The 15,628-nt window shown below is 42.8% G+C and overlaps 1 protein-coding gene across 2 annotated transcripts in view; it reads left to right on the forward strand.

The window, feature by feature from the left end:
• Positions 1-15,628, forward strand: part of syne1a (spectrin repeat containing, nuclear envelope 1a) — a 286,238-nt gene that overhangs the window by 104,374 nt on the left and 166,236 nt on the right. For both annotated transcript variants that reach the window (XM_079360699.1, XM_079360700.1), the window contains exons 115-140: positions 87-263; positions 353-508; positions 595-750; positions 828-998; positions 1,150-1,283; positions 1,379-1,583; positions 2,176-2,358; positions 2,444-2,590; positions 2,760-2,914; positions 3,161-3,308; positions 3,397-3,491; positions 3,586-3,820; positions 4,191-4,385; positions 5,313-5,438; positions 7,103-7,258; positions 7,523-7,681; positions 8,044-8,210; positions 10,038-10,200; positions 10,743-10,930; positions 11,038-11,188; positions 12,008-12,190; positions 12,319-12,456; positions 12,772-12,963; positions 13,791-14,109; positions 14,806-14,874; positions 15,278-15,411. In XM_079360699.1, the coding sequence (XP_079216825.1) occupies positions 87-263; positions 353-508; positions 595-750; positions 828-998; positions 1,150-1,283; positions 1,379-1,583; positions 2,176-2,358; positions 2,444-2,590; positions 2,760-2,914; positions 3,161-3,308; positions 3,397-3,491; positions 3,586-3,820; positions 4,191-4,385; positions 5,313-5,438; positions 7,103-7,258; positions 7,523-7,681; positions 8,044-8,210; positions 10,038-10,200; positions 10,743-10,930; positions 11,038-11,188; positions 12,008-12,190; positions 12,319-12,456; positions 12,772-12,963; positions 13,791-14,109; positions 14,806-14,874; positions 15,278-15,411 (4,302 nt within the window). The remainder of the gene's footprint in view (positions 1-86; positions 264-352; positions 509-594; positions 751-827; positions 999-1,149; positions 1,284-1,378; positions 1,584-2,175; positions 2,359-2,443; positions 2,591-2,759; positions 2,915-3,160; positions 3,309-3,396; positions 3,492-3,585; positions 3,821-4,190; positions 4,386-5,312; positions 5,439-7,102; positions 7,259-7,522; positions 7,682-8,043; positions 8,211-10,037; positions 10,201-10,742; positions 10,931-11,037; positions 11,189-12,007; positions 12,191-12,318; positions 12,457-12,771; positions 12,964-13,790; positions 14,110-14,805; positions 14,875-15,277; positions 15,412-15,628) is intronic.

Raw genomic sequence — 15,628 nt, forward strand, 5'->3', positions numbered from 1 at the left:
AAAAGGACTTTAAAGGACTAAAATCCTTCGTTCCCTCTTCTTCACTCTTCACTCATCATGTCTCGTCTTGTGTTGACTTGTCACAGGGTTTCCGTATAGATCTAACGTGCAAGCAGTTGACTGTGGACTTTGTGAACCAGTCAGTGCTGCAGATCAGCAGTCAGGATGTTGAAGGAAAACGCAGTGACAAAACAGATTTCGCTGAAAAACTTGGTGCCATGAATCGACGATGGCAGATATTACAAGGGCTAATTGCTGAAAAGGTAATGGTTCTGTCACAGTTAAGACAACAATAAGAGCTGAAATATTTTGACTGTTGCTCTTTAACGTTCTGAATTGTGTTTGCATTTAGATTCAGGTTTTGGAAGGACTTTTGGAAGGTTGGTTGGAGCATGAAAATGGAGTTCAGGCCTTGAAAACGTGGCTCACTCTGCAGGAGGAGAAACTGAAGAAGAGACACAGGATAGAGGATGTAGCATCGGTGCAAAGTGCACTTAAAGACTGTCAGGTACACATACACAGCACTGTTGGGTATGCAACACACAGTATAATGCTTATATTTCTGAAAATAAAAATATACTATTGTTGTTGTAGGAGATGGAGGAATCAGTGAAGGAAAAAGAGAAGGATCTAGAGAAAGCTGAGGAACGTGCAAATGCTCTCATTAAGGACAAGAAAGGTGCCACCTGCTCTGTTGTCAGGGAGACCCTTAAAGGACTAAGCCAATCCTGGACTCATTTGGACCATATGGTGAGCGTCTTGGACCACTTCTTCTGATTTGATGCTTCATTTTTCCCATTTGGTTTTAAGACCATGCTTTTCTTCAGATAAGTCAGATGAAGGTGAGCTTGCGGTCGGTGTTGGAACAGTGGACGCTGTACCGGAGGGCTTCAGAGGAGATAAATGGTTACCTGATGGAGGGGAGGTACTCTGTGTCCAGGCTGCACCTCCTTAACGGGTCTCTGGAGGCTGTTCAGCAGCAGGTGGAGAGTCTTGAGGTGAGGAGGGCCGAAAATAAACACCCCTCTTTATTTTGGATTAATGAAAAAAACTGATTGCAAATAGAAATATCCATTCAGTGACTATTGTGTATTTTAAATGGAAACACAAGGTATGAAATAACTTTTCGTGGGTGTCTGTGTTTTTCAGAACTTACAAGAAGAGATGGATAAGCAAGAGAGCAGTCTGAGGAAGTTTGGCTCCGTCACGCATCAGCTTCTGACGGAGTGCCACCCCTCTGTGGTGGAAACACTCAACAGAGCCCTGCAGAGCGTCAACATTAGGTAGACAACAACAATAACACATCCTCAACCTTGATGACTTTCAAATCATAGACTCGCTTCTGAGCTGACGTGATCATGTGTTTCTCCGATATTAGGTGGAATTCTCTTTTAGAGCAGATCTCAGAACAGCTAAGAAGCAGTAAAGCCCTGCTGGGGTTATGGCAGCGCTACAGGTCCTTGTATGGCCAGTGTGTGACAGCGGTTCAGAAACAGGAGGAACGTGCTGACCGCCTGCTGAAGAGCGCCACTGACAAGGATATCACAGAGGAGGAGAGCAGTGTCTGGATTAATGACTGCGATGTAAGTAAAGAGGGAGCACAAACACAGGATAAAGCTTTTACACTGTAATTCGGCCACATTTTGAATTCTCTCTGATCTTTTGCCGCAAACTGCCAGTTTCCTCGGCATTTTAGATCTTTTGAATGACATCTGAAGCGGCCCGTCAGCGTGAGATGCTACAAAGCCTCTATCCCCTCTGCAGAGTACCAAACTGAACTCTGCTCTTTTGTCTGCTTGAATGTAGATTCGCTGAAAAACAAACAAAAGCCTTTTCAAAAAGAGACTGCAAAGGGAAAGACAGGCCCCTGATTTACACTACAGGGGTCTCTCTGTGTCACGCTGGGCTTGCAGGGCCAAGCTGTATGATATCTGGAATCACTCTGTCTCTAACACTCAAAGCAGCCTGTTGTTTTGACTGAAGACACTGGATGAGAGCTGGAAATTTTAGTGAAGTGCTGTCCTGTCTGCACAACTTTTATAGTAAATCTCTACACCCCTGTTTGCAGTTCATTTTAATCTCATGACATGTTTCAAATTATTGCTTTTTCTAAAGTCTCAAATCTCAGTGATTCTGTCCCTAACGTGCCTCGGTGTGATCACATATTTGCTGCAGGCGTGCCTCGGTGACCAGGCCTCTGCACAAGAGACCCTCCAGCAGCTGCAGGCTTTAGGGGAGCAGCTGAAGAGCCAAGTTGATGCCTCCTCCTCGGCAGCTCTCCAGTCTGACCACCTGTCACTCACACATCGCCTAGAAACATTGAAGCACAGCCTTCACAGGCAGCAGGAACTACTGCAGGTACATGCAACTCCTCTCTATCCAAACCCAGGATATAATTAAAGGCATTACTTTATTCTCAATGTTTCTTTCTGACTGTCTGCAGACTGGATCTCAGGCCTGTGAGGGTTTCAGAGAGCAGATGGACACATTGATCAGTAAGGCTGCGGAGGCCGAGGAGGTGCTGAAGGAGTCTGACTCAGTTGGGTCTCCAGATGTCATTGTGGTCCAGAGACGAATGGAAAAACTGCAGGTATGAAAAAGGCTTGTGTCTAGTTCATCATTTCTCTCCCTTTGAACACGTGGGACAGGCATGTAGGATTAATGTATAATGTATGTCATTCCAACTAAAATGTCTGACACACAAGGCGTGTTCATTATTGTGACTGTCCTACAAAAAATGTTTGATAATGTGTTTCCAGGTTCACCTGTTGAATCTGAGCAGTCTGTCTCCAGACCTGGAACGTGTGAATGAGTTGATGTACAGACTCCCAGTCAGTGACAGAGACGTAAAACGGCTGCAAAGTCTCAACAGATCCTGGGCAGCTCACTCCGCCAACCTCACTGAGAGGTTCAGGTACAAAAACCCATCACCTTTTACTTCTTTGTAGTGGCACTGTGTAGTCAAGGACCACTTAAATGCAAAAAAAAAAAAACATCCACCAATATAGATAATAAGAAAGGAGCAAAGTAGCTTTTAGAAAGCCCCTTTTCAACATTACTGTTTACTACCTTTATTTATTATATGCATTGGATTATAACAGAGAACAAGTATTGGTACTGTTATATTCTGATCAACTTGTGTCATCTTCTACCTCTCCAGTAAGCTGCAGGCAGTGGTGCTCCAGCAGCAGAGTTTTATTCAGAAGTGTGAGGCCTGGATGGACTTCCTGTCTCAGACTGAAAAGAAGCTGGCTGCTGAGATCTCAGGAAACCATAAGAGTCTGCTGGAGCAGCAGAGAGACCATGAGGTCAGAGAAGCATTCCACGTTTTAGTGCACTTATTATTGTCCTTTGTATGTCCTGTGTTGTAGCTAATATCTCCATCTTCACCTGCAGCTGTTCCAGGCAGAGATGTTTAGCAGGCAACAGATTCTCTACTCCATCATCAGTGATGGACATCGAATGCTAGACCAGGGACAAGTGGATGACAGGTAGGCACAGTCCTTTATAGCAGTTGAACCTATCATCCTGAAAAAAGTTGTGAGGAGCACACCATCTAATTCTCTCATGTCCCCCCCTGAACAGAAAGGACTTCAGTTTTAAACTGGCCTTGCTGAGCAATCAGTGGCAGTGTGTAGTGAGGCGGGCCCAGCAGCAACGGGGCATTATCGACAGTCTGGTCCGACAGTGGCAGAATTACAGAGAGATGGCGGAGAAGCTGCAACAGTGGCTGCAAGAAGTCACCCGAGATCCAGACGTTCATCAGCCTGGAGAGCCAGTCGCTCTGCAGCAGGCCAGGAACCTGGTAGACCAGATACAGGTAGGTTACAACACCAGAGAGGATGGATTGGTTTAACTCAAAAATGGTTGTTCTACTATCACGACAGGTCACGCTTCACCCTGAGCTAATTATTTCACTGTAACGCTTGTTTAAGAAGAGGGTATCATTTTAAGGTCATTAAAAGACAATTTGAAAGAACTCAAACGAGACACAGGGGACGTCAGGATGTATTCATCTTCACAAAAAAAAATCTACTTTTCTGCTTCTCTTCACTCTTTAAACTGAATATTTGATGGAAACACAACTCTGATGTTCATACTAATTACACCCTCGCCCTTCCTTCAACCCCTAGACTCCTTTAGTTAACCTATTCCCTCTCTGCCCCCCGTCACTCTCTCTGCTCCTCCAGCTCAGGGAGCGGGTGCTCCAGAGGCAGCATGGAGGCTACATTCTGACGGTGGAGGCCGGCAGGAGCTTGCTGTCATCGGCCGACGCGAGGGCAGAGTCCACCTTGCAGACAGAGCTGATGGAGATTCAGGAGAGGTGGAGACACGCGCACCAGCGCCTGGACCAGCAGAGGAGGGAGCTGCACGGCTTGCTCAAGGTCAGACATTTATCGGAGCTTTGCTACGGGACACTGCGTGTTATTTCAGAGACATGAAGTCTTATCTTGGTCTACGCTAAGGGCCAAGATAAAGGGCTCTCTTCACTACACTGCAGCATAAAGCATAAGCACACACTCTTTCACATGCAAGCATTACAAAAAAGCCCAGCCTAGGGCACACTCCCATACAAACACACACACGCTCAGTGCACACACAATGTGCACTGAGCTGTTATGATTTCAACACAGGGAGGTCAATTTTGCAGCTGATTTTGATCATGCCGTTTTGAATCTTAGAGTGACGCAGTTGAAGAGATGCATCCGGGAACCTTTTTGGAACACTTTTACGCTCTTTTGCTTTATATCTTATTCTCCTGACATCCAAGTTATCCTCTCTTTCTTTTGTTTTTCATTTGTACTGAGAGCAGCCATGCTAGTCTTCCCCTGGCTCTTTTCTTTTCCATGACTCCTGCTTCAGGTATGCCACTCTGCTGCAGCACTTCTTACCAAATATTACCCTGTTTTACCCCGAACTCAGACCATTATTCAGACTCTAAGAATAGCTGTAATCTCTGCCCTTTGGCACCTCCTTCTTTTGTCATGAAGCTGTTAATTCTCTTCTTCCACTGTTGGATTTTTTGCTGTCTCATGGTGTTGCTTTGGAGTTTCAGAGCTGAGGGGGCTCTTCTGCTGCATGATAATTTAAGTAGCCTGGCTTTAGCTTTAGCCTCAGGATGGTTTGTGTATGTGTGCCTGTCAATTTGGGATAATGTTTTCTGCAGCTCTCTGATGCTACTTCTACAGCTGCAGTAAGAATGTATAGCAACTTCCCTTCAAGTGAAGATCTGCAATCTGCGAATGTGTTCTTGTGTTCTTTGCTTTATGCTCTAAACCCCTCTGTGTATTTGTCCGTGTGTTTGTATGTAGAATTGGGAGCGCTGTGAGAAAGGCATAACTGCATCACTGGAGAAACTGAGAGCCTTCAAGAGAAAGCTGTCTTTGCCACTGCCTGATCATCATGAAGAGCTACACTCAGAGCAAATCAGATGCAAGGTGAGCGAAATGAATGTACATGCACTAATGCTAGCAATGTTGATTTCTTTACTATTTATTTGACTTACTGGCACTGTTTTTTTTTATTGTAATTTCAGCTTCATCCTTGCATGATTTGAGCCAAAAATTGAGTTTTTTTTAATTACTTATATATAGACAAATAGTAAACTAAACAGCATTGAGGTAAATAGTTTTTCAACCATGCAATATCTCTTTGGCTCTTTTTTTCAAATGCATGTTGTACACATACACCTTCTTAATCTTTCTGTTTTTCCTTAGACTTTCTCTGTCTTTCTCTCTCTGTTACACATTCATCCACATCAACTTGTCCTCCCTCTACTCTTTTAATCTGGCTATGGGGACAAACACATCAAATGCCAGACAGGCAGCAGCAAAAACACGCCTTAATCTAGCAGCTGTTGTCTCATTTTGTGACCTTGTTCGGTCGGTTTTCAGACTGTTGGCGTAACTTTTGTTTATTCTTCTGAAAGAACGCATAATTGAATCATTTTTTCTTTGGTGCGCGTTTTGTTTGATATTGTTAGTTTTTTTTTGTTTTTCCTCCTTTGGTTTTAGTTTTTTTTTATGCTCTTTAAATGTCATAAGATTTTTTTTAATTGCTAAAAAAGAAAAAAAAAGAAAACATTCATAATTCAGTTCTTTCAAGAAGTTAAACTCCTGATTGTTTATGTTTTTGTAATGATTTAGATATTGTGTTTTTTTTAAAGGCTTTAATTTATTTTCAGTTTTTAAAGTTAGCTTGTTGTAATGTAGTAAATGTCTGTATAAATACAGCTACTGAAATGATAGCTGGATTCTGCTGTGTGAGAACACATTTGTATCAAAGCAAATTCACAATTTTAGTGTGAATTCCGAATGCTAATCATTTGCAGTTTGTGTTGGCCGTTGGACACTTGCATTCATGTTTCATGCATGACACGTCATCCTTAGAGAGGAGGAAGAGGAAAAGGAGGAGGAGGGCAGCCAGAGTAGACGCACGTAGTGAGCATCAGCTGGGGAGAGAGAGGGGGTGGGGAGAGAGATGGAGAGGAGAGGGTGCGTGCGCATGGCAGTGAGAGAGAGAGAGAGAGAGAGAGAGAGAGAGAGAGAGAGAGAGGACACAGCATTCGTGTTTGCAGTGGGGGTGTTTTTAAATGTATGTGTGTGTGTGCTTCCTATTGTGTGTTTGCGTGTGTTGCGTAATGAAGACATTCTCTGGGTCCACAAATGATTACGCTGCAGCAGAACCGTCATAGTGACGGAGGAGGAGGAGATGCAAGGTTGGATGAGTCTGTGTTACCTTATCTTGCCCTTATAACCTTGAATGAAGCTGTTTCTTTTTCATTGACTGAGACATGTCACAATTGTTTTTTATTCTTATTTCAGAAATTCTTGTAGTGACAGGCCATTTGGTGTCTTTTTGTGAAATGCCTTGTTGTGACACTCACTGTCTGTGTGCTGTTTTGGTTTCTCATCACTATTTCTGTGGGTGCAGCAGCTGCAGTTGAGCTTCAGTAGTCCTGCTCTGTGGTTCTCTGCTCTGCTGCTGGTTATGAGGTCAAAGAAAGAACCCTCTGAACAGGCAGTCAGTATCTTAGTATTTCAGTGCTATGAATGTGGTCTTAACATTGTCCATCATTTCTTGTCACGTCCCGTGGGAGCAGGAGTTGGAGAGCAGTGTGGAGGGCTGGACTGATGACCTCACTTCCTTGTTCCTGCTGAGGGACTCCTTGGAGGGCGTGGTCAGTGCAGATGACATCACAGTCCTGCAGGAACGCCTCCGGTTGCTTCAGCGCCAGTGGGAGGAGGTCTTCCACCAGGTAGATTCACTGAAGATTAAAGCCAAGGCATATTGTGCCAGTTTGTGTTTTTAACCTTTTCCTGTTTAACTCTGAATAATCAATATAGTTTAAGTTATTGAATTTATCGGCAACCAGTTCTTCTCCAGAATCTCTACTGCTCCAAACAACAGTATATTTTTTTCTCTTTTCTTTTCCTTCTTGTCCTTCCTTTCTATTAATCTCTCATTTATCAAATCCTCCTGTTTCTCCTGTGCTCCTCCATCCTTCATTTTGTTCCCTCAGCTCTCCCTGCGCAGGCAGCAGGTGAGCGAGAAGTTGAATGAGTGGGCTGTGTTCAATGAGAAGAACAAGGAGCTGTGTGAATGGCTCACTCAGATGGAGAGCAAAGTCTCTCAGAATGGAGACATCAGCATTGAAGAGATGATCGAAAAGCTGCGCAAGGTGAATTCAGCACACAGTCTTGATAACAGAGACACTTCAATTTCACATACAGATATTTATGTGCAGTGCACATTCCTCCGAGTAAAAATGCACTCCAGAAAAAAAAACAGAAAACTGTTAAGTTGGGTATAAATTGTTTTGAAAACAGCATATTTTTATGCTCTGAACTATTTGAGTTATTTTATCCGAGAAACTAAAGTAAGTGTATTTTAATTTGATTTAGATTACATTTCAATTTCTTTATTTATTTAAATAATGACATGCAGAGTCTCAGGTACACACATATGTTCTATACCAAACTCAAACCTCACTGTTTTAACCTGGTTGGTGACTCTCTCTCTCTCTCTCTCTCTCTCTCTCAGGACTACCAGGAGGAGATCAGTGTAGCTCAGGAGAACAAGCAGCAGCTGCAGGTTATGGGAGATCGGCTTGCCAGGGCCAGCCAAGACAGCAAGGCGGCCGAGATCCAACACAAACTCAGCAAAGTGAGCGAGCGTTGGCAACACCTGCTGGACCTCATCGCTGCCAGGTGGGTGCACTCTAAAGAGGGTTGTTTGTTAAACTGGTGTGGGCTCTGTGAGGACCACCCGATAAAGTTAAGATACAAGTTCTTAACACACCATTTTTTAATTTCTTTTAATTTGTAATCTACTCAGTAAAAAAAAACAACTGTATCAAGATTCAAAAACAAATGTTCCCATGCCTACTTTTAACCCTACACACAACACACTTCTTCCCCTAGTGGATGAAGGTTTTGTTAGTTCAGGCATGTCTCGGCCTCACTTTGTTGCCATGGTTTCCCTCATGGCACTCCAGTGCTTCTAATGGGAAAATCTTTTTCCCACAATGCTGTTGAGGCATTTCCTGCGTTCCTTGCTGGTGTGAGTGGGACTCCTACTGAGCGGAGTTGACATTCCTTTTCTGCCCTCCTTGACACCCTTGTTTACTCTTCCTCTACCATTTTGTCCTGACCTTCTCTCTGTACGAGTTGGAACCAGTCTTGTTATGATGCAGAATTGCACTTTGTAACTTGTATGAAATTGTTTGTTTTTTTGTCAGAGACCTGACTTGAACTACCTCTGTTACTCTATCCTCCCCTCCCCCTGCTGGGGCCCTTTGCTTTCTTCCGGCTGTTGCCCTCAGGGATTGCACTAGACGAGGGGAAGGGGAGTCTTGTGTTTGACCTAACAACAACAGCTGCACTTTCTTTGTCTCTGACATCTGTCTTTTACTAAACAAACAACAGGGCAGACAGTTTGTAACATTCAGATGCCCAGAACAACTGACCATGTAGCGTTTGATTTAGAAATGTAGCACTGTCTGAAACTGGAGTACTGTGTTATTATCCACCTGCTTACTTGCTTCCTTGTATGAAAACTTTCCTTTTTGCAAACTGTCCAAAGACGTTTCTATGCCTACAAAGTCTCGAGCCTTAGTGACTGCTTTTCCTCCCTTTGTGTGTATCTGGAGTGTGATACTCCGACACAGACCAGCTCTACAGCACATGTCTCTGACTGTAAGTCTGTTTTTAGAAACAGCAGCACTTGTCACTCACAGAAACACACACACACACACACACACACACTCTCGTATGTTTGGGGTTCCCTTTTTTTTTTTAACCTTGAAGAGTAACAGTTGATAAGTCACAGTTGTTCCGCCCCTCCTCGACCCTTCTGAGCAGACAGTTTAGAAAAAGTCCCATGTGGAGCTCAAAGACGGAGCACACAGGTTTTTGGGAACTTCATCGTTACACTACCTGACGTTTACGTTGTCTTTGGGAACTCCGCTCCCCCATGGTTTTGGAATTAGCGACAGACAATATGGCAGGATGCCCGAGTGAGGAGCTGCCGGACTGCGACTGTGATGTCTCCAGGCAGGAAAAACTTTAGAATTTATGTTAAAGCTGTTTTTTTTTAAGGCTGTTCTGAAAACAACATTATACCAGAGTTATACCTCATATCAGCCTCATGTGCTTCTTAATGTTTGTTTTGTCTCACATTTGCTGCCGTGTGTTTAATAATACTCGGATAAGGGAGCAAATCTAACATTTGTTGTGTAGTGTCGAGTAATGATTAAGTAGTAAAGAATCTGAATTTCTACTCCTCATTTTCAGGTTATTTTTTTTGCTCTGCTTTCCGATTGTTGTAAAGAATTCCTCGAGATGTTTACATTTGTTTCTCTGCCTGATTAAAACATCTCTCTTATGACGCATCCTTTTGGATTTTGTGTGGTTTGTAATTACATCGACTCAGAAAACTGAACAGAATCTGGACCACATTATTGGCTTCCTAAACTGTTTTCCATGAACGTGTTCGCAGCTCTCCCACGTGCTGACTCTGACTCTGTTTTCTACCAGGGTGAAGAAGTTGAGGGAGACCCTGGTGGCGGTGCAGCAGTTGGATAAAAACATGAGCGTTCTGCGTGCGTGGCTGGCTCACATCGAGACGGAGCTGTCCAGACCGATCGTCTACAACACCTGTGACGACCAGGAGATCCAAAGGAAGCTCAACCAGCAGCAGGTTAGGAGGGACAACACACAAACATGCCGACAGGGAATACAGACAAAGAGAGTTTGCAGATTTGTTTACAAGCTTCTTTCTCTTTGTTGGGCTGAGATCCTTTAAGACCCGAACAATATGACTCTGATAGCTGAAAATAAGTGACACTGAGCCACATGAGGAAACAGCATGACTCATACATTCATCCCTGACTGTTTGTTTGAAGCTAGTCCACAGTGAGTGCCAGTGTCCTTCCTGCTGCCAGGGTGCTGCTCTAATTGTGGACTGAATTGTGAGACCCCACTGACCTCCTTCCTCTGCAGACTTCCAAAGTTAACTCATACATCCATTTAGTTTAACATGCTGGCTGTGATCCTCCTGCACTCTATTAAAGGAAATGTGCCTGATTAATTCATAGCATAAAGGAGCCGGATTGATTTAAGTTCATGTGTACTTGTTATCAGTAAACATAAATTAAAAAGCAGATGTGAGCGAACCCTGGGCTACTCGTATAATCTTAAAATCCTCGAAATGTGAAGGTTTTTTTTCTGAATGATTTGTAGGAGCTGCAGAGGGACATTGAGAAACACAGCACAGGTGTGGCATCCGTGCTAAACCTGTGTGAAGTCCTGCTGCACGACTGTGACGCCTGCTCCACAGAGACAGAGTGTGACTCCATCCAGCAGGCTACTCGAGGGCTGGACAGACGCTGGAGGAACATCTGTGCCATGTCCATGGAGAGGAGGCTCAAGTCAGTGACTCGTGCTTATTTTTTCTGCAGATTATTTTTGCATGAACTTTAAAATTTTTACTTGAGATTATGTAGCTATGAAATGACTGAAAGCCTTTTCTGTGCAGGATCGAGGAGACGTGGAGATTGTGGCAGAGGTTTCTGGATGATTACTCCAGGTTTGAGGATTGGCTGAAGACCTCAGAGAGGACAGCAGCTCTACCCAACTCCTCAGGAGTTCTTTATACTGTTGCCAAAGAAGAGCTTAAAAAGTTTGAGGTATGTTCAATTCTCTACTTCGTATAATGCTTAATAAAAGTTAACTACTCTGCATCGTTTGTGCATGTCGTTCTTGCAGAGTGCAAAAACACAGATCCCTTACTCGTCTGTTGCATATGCATGCACGTTTCCTGTCAGAATATATTTTCACATGAGCTGAATAAATCTGTAGACAGAGAGAGTCTGTGCAGAGAAGGGGAAACATTGAAGAGAGGGAAAGAGTGTCATGTTGCTCAAACTCGTCTGCACTGGTCTGCTCAGCTGCTGCTGTCCATCACTGTGCACGTGCACATTCCAGCGAGCTTTCCAAACCAGCCGTTTGAAAATCTGCTGAGTTTGTGCCCCAGTGGAAAGTAAAACATTTTTAAACAAAGAATAAATTGCTCTTTTCAAGAATAAAGAATTTGATAACCACTTATGAACTACTATGCCAATTTCTATTTTCTTAGTCAACACAGAAGAGAAAATATTTTCAGTGTGTTAACTCTGTACAACCCATGTAAGAGAAATCCTTCCCCTGCATGACCTGACTAAAGATGTCTGTTTATGTCCTTCATTTGTAGTAAACATGCCCATGGATATTCTACAGATACAGACTGTGAATCTATAGTAGAATGAGACAATACAATAATATGACAACAGAAAGATGATTTTCACATTTCTTTACTAAGAACCCAAAGGGACTCGTCAATAATATAAGCAGCCTCCTGCAGTGCTGAAAATGAAGAGAGTCAGTGTTTGTGTTTTTTTTCCTTAGTCCTTTTTTGTGCATGTTTTTTTCTTTATTCAGAGCTAAGTTGTTTTTTGTTTTTGTTGCAGGCCTTCCAGCGGCAGGTGCAGGAGTGTCTGACCCAACTAGAGCTCATCAACAAACAGTACCGTCGTCTAGCCAGGGAGAACCGCACTGACTCCTCCTGCCAACTCAAAGAAAGGGTGCATGATGGGAACAGGCGATGGGATAACTTGCAGAAGAGGGTGGCAGCCATCCTACGAAGACTCAAGGTAAGAGTTTGAGATTGTTGGCTCAATAATAATCTTATTCATGGAGAAACACCCCCCAGTCTTCTTAAAAAGATAAAGGAAATCAATACAGCATGGTTGTGTTTGCACGTCTTTTTTTATTTATCCAGCACTTCATCGGCCAGAGAGAGGAGTTTGAGACAGCCAGAGACAGCATTCTGGTGTGGCTGACAGAGATGGACCTCCAGCTGACCAACATCGAGCACTTCTCTGAATGTGATGTTCAGGCCAAGATAAAGCAGCTCAGGGTGAGACAGAAAGACTATGTTCATAAAGCATGTTATCATGTCAGTTTAATATGTATAGTATTTAGTGTAACTTAAAGACTTCTTTATACTCTCTGTCACTGTATATTCATACATTTTTCTCTTTGTTGTACATGCATTTTTTCTGCATTCAGTAAACAAAAATAATTCTGTTTCAGTTTAATTCAAAGTTTGCACTTTTAATTGAAAAAGATAGGGGTTTGGATTTTCTGTTCTTTTAAATTTTTTATTGGATACAGGGATTAGATGTACATTATTCTTGTCCTATTCTTTATCTCTGCTGCGTGTGATTCTCAGGCGTTCCAGCAGGAGATCTATCTGAACACGGGGAAGATCGAGCTGGTGTTCAGACAGGGGGAAGCGCTGATTGAAAAGAGTGAACCTCTGGACGCGGCAGTCATCGAGGAGGAGCTGGAGGAGCTGCAGAGATATTGTCAGGAGGTGTTTGGACGAGTCGACAGATACTACAAGAAACTTACACGACTGCCTGTAAGTAAAGATTTAACAAGCAACACATGAAAACATTCTCATTACCATTGTCGATAAAATTCAGTTTTTACCGTGGAAGTGGATCCATTAAAGCGGTTTTTTTTAGAAACGCTACACATGATGAATTCAAATGTAAAGGTGCAAGTCATTTTGTTTCATGCAAAAGTAGCATGAACTGCTAATGAGGGGAAGATTGAGCTACGAGGACTACTGTTCTTCTAGTCTACAAACCCAAGTAAATGTACAGCTGTCCTCCTTCCCTACCCTCGACATGGTCCAAACATTTGTCCAACATACTTATATTCTGACAGCTGGGAGCAAACTGAATCTACAGCAGTGCTGTGTTTTTACGTGTCTGTACACCTCACATGTTCACCTCACAAGCTGCTTTGGCACTTCGTAGTTCCACATGTTTTTACACAGTCTAACTTTTTTTTTTTTTTTTGAAGGGGAAGACTGAGTTTTTTTATGACATATTGAATATGATTGTGTTTAAATAAAGATGTCAGAACTATACACTCTTACATTGGTACTGTAGTTCAGTCAGAATCACCTTTCTGAGGTGTAAATCAGTCAAGTAACTGAGATGCTGGAGTTGCATTTATCTTATCTGTTTTTAGACAATAAGAAACTTCCATTTTGGTTTTTAAATACTACGACAGTCTCACACCTGTCCTGTGGTTTCACTGTCTGATCCCAGGCCAACCAGTCATCAATCAGATCTGTAGAGTGTCTTTACAATCGGGCCTTTAAGCAATTCTGGACTGACATTTCTACCGTGTGTCTTTGCTTCCTTACACTAATTCCCGCATGGCCGTCCTCCTCAGCTGGCCGATGACGAGCTCGATGGTTCAGACAGAGAGTTGGAACTGGAGGAAGGTGGAGACCTCTCTGAGCTGCAGTGGGGCGACTCTTCTCTGCCCCGCCCATCCAGTCGCCCCCCCTCGGCCACGACTGTCCTCATCCGGGCTGACCGCTCAGGACGTGACACGCCGGCCAGCGTCGACTCCATCCCCTTAGAGTGGGACCACGACTACGACCTGAGCAGAGACCTGGAGAGCCCAGAAGGAAGAGGTCACAGGGAGAGGAGGCGAGGGCAAGAGGAGGAGGATGAGTATCTGAGGACAGCTACCACAGTGCTGTCAGGTCGGTCCAGCTTCACTTCACGGCTCTATGATGGATTTGATTTATACATAAAACTCAATGTTTTACAGGTCTGAAAAACAACTTCAAAGTTTCGAGGAAGAATTTTTTTTTGTACTGAGCTATATGGAAGCTAGAGTCATTTGATTTATAGGATAATGCATGTGTTAAAGATCATGATACAAAAAGAAAGAGAGATTATGGTTTGAAAGCAATGATGAGGAAATTGTGATGTCATTGTTGATGGTGAGGAAGTAGTCGTTTTTCCTCAAGTGTGACAAAGAACACGACAGAAAAACAGTTTGATCACAGGAGATCAGATTTTTACACAATAATGCATTTCAACTTTTTTTTTTTTACCTTCTACTCTCAAAACAAGGCAAAGATCATTTATTTTCAAAACTGTTTTTTTTTAAGAAGAGATTTCTACTGCTCTGGTGCCGGTTACAATCTCAGTATTGTATTCAGTAACAGGGAGTGAAAACACTTCTAGTTCTAGTCATAAAAGTCTTCTATGATAACTTCAGTCGAATAAAGGATGTGAACACAAGAAAATAACAGAAAGGACATCTTAGAGAGCTCTGAAATCTAAGCATCGTTATTTGGCGTGAGGAAGTCAATGCTGTATATAGGAGATTTAAAACTTTAAATTATATTAAAAAAAATACAAATATTTATGTATAATATTTCTTTTCCCAGATGTAATTATCCCAGAGAGCCCCGAGGCTTATATAAAACTGACTGAGAACACACTGAAATCATCCTCTGGTAGGAAACAAGAGTGTTGCAGCATGAGAGAGGAGAGCATGTCATAAACTAAAAGTGATGCACAACATTTTACTACCTGCAGAGAAGCACCATTACAACTGCATGTCCCAAACTTCATATAAAATCCTTCTACATTAATAAATGTATTTATGCTATCACTGCATGCTCGTGTCCATAAACATGTTTGTTTCTGTCATTCATTCCATAGCTAACATCATTTTTAACCCATTAAATCCTGACCTTGACTTCCTTTCTGTCACCATTCAGTCTTTAACTTTGCATTTCAGACTAATGCATGCCATCACAGAGTCGGTTCAAACCAACAGCACGTTAACTAAATTAATAATGTTGTGAAAATCTGTTCCCTCCATGTTTTCTTGACCCTGTTGTTGCCTCCCTTCAGGTGAGCCCGGTCAGCTGGAGGCGAGTCTCAGACAGTTGGATCAGGCTCTGGATGCAGGACGATTCCACCTGCAGCAGAGAGAGACCACAGCCAACAGCTCCAGCCCCAACATGGACTCCACCTACATGGGCTATGTGAGTCCTGGTCATTGGATTCATCCTTAGCTGACTGATGAAACATTGTCACTTATGTGAAAGTGAATTAAAATAATGAATCCTTACCTTTTTAAAAGTTAAAGAATTGACCTTTATTTTTAAGCCAAGACAGAAATGTGCTGACAACATTAGTTTAAATGCTTTAAATAAGTTTATTGTTTTTGTGTCTTAAAGTCCCTTTCACTAAACTTTACAA

This window comes from Symphodus melops (genome assembly GCF_947650265.1).
Source record: "Symphodus melops genome assembly, chromosome: 1".
Lineage (NCBI taxonomy): Eukaryota > Metazoa > Chordata > Actinopteri > Labriformes > Labridae > Symphodus > Symphodus melops.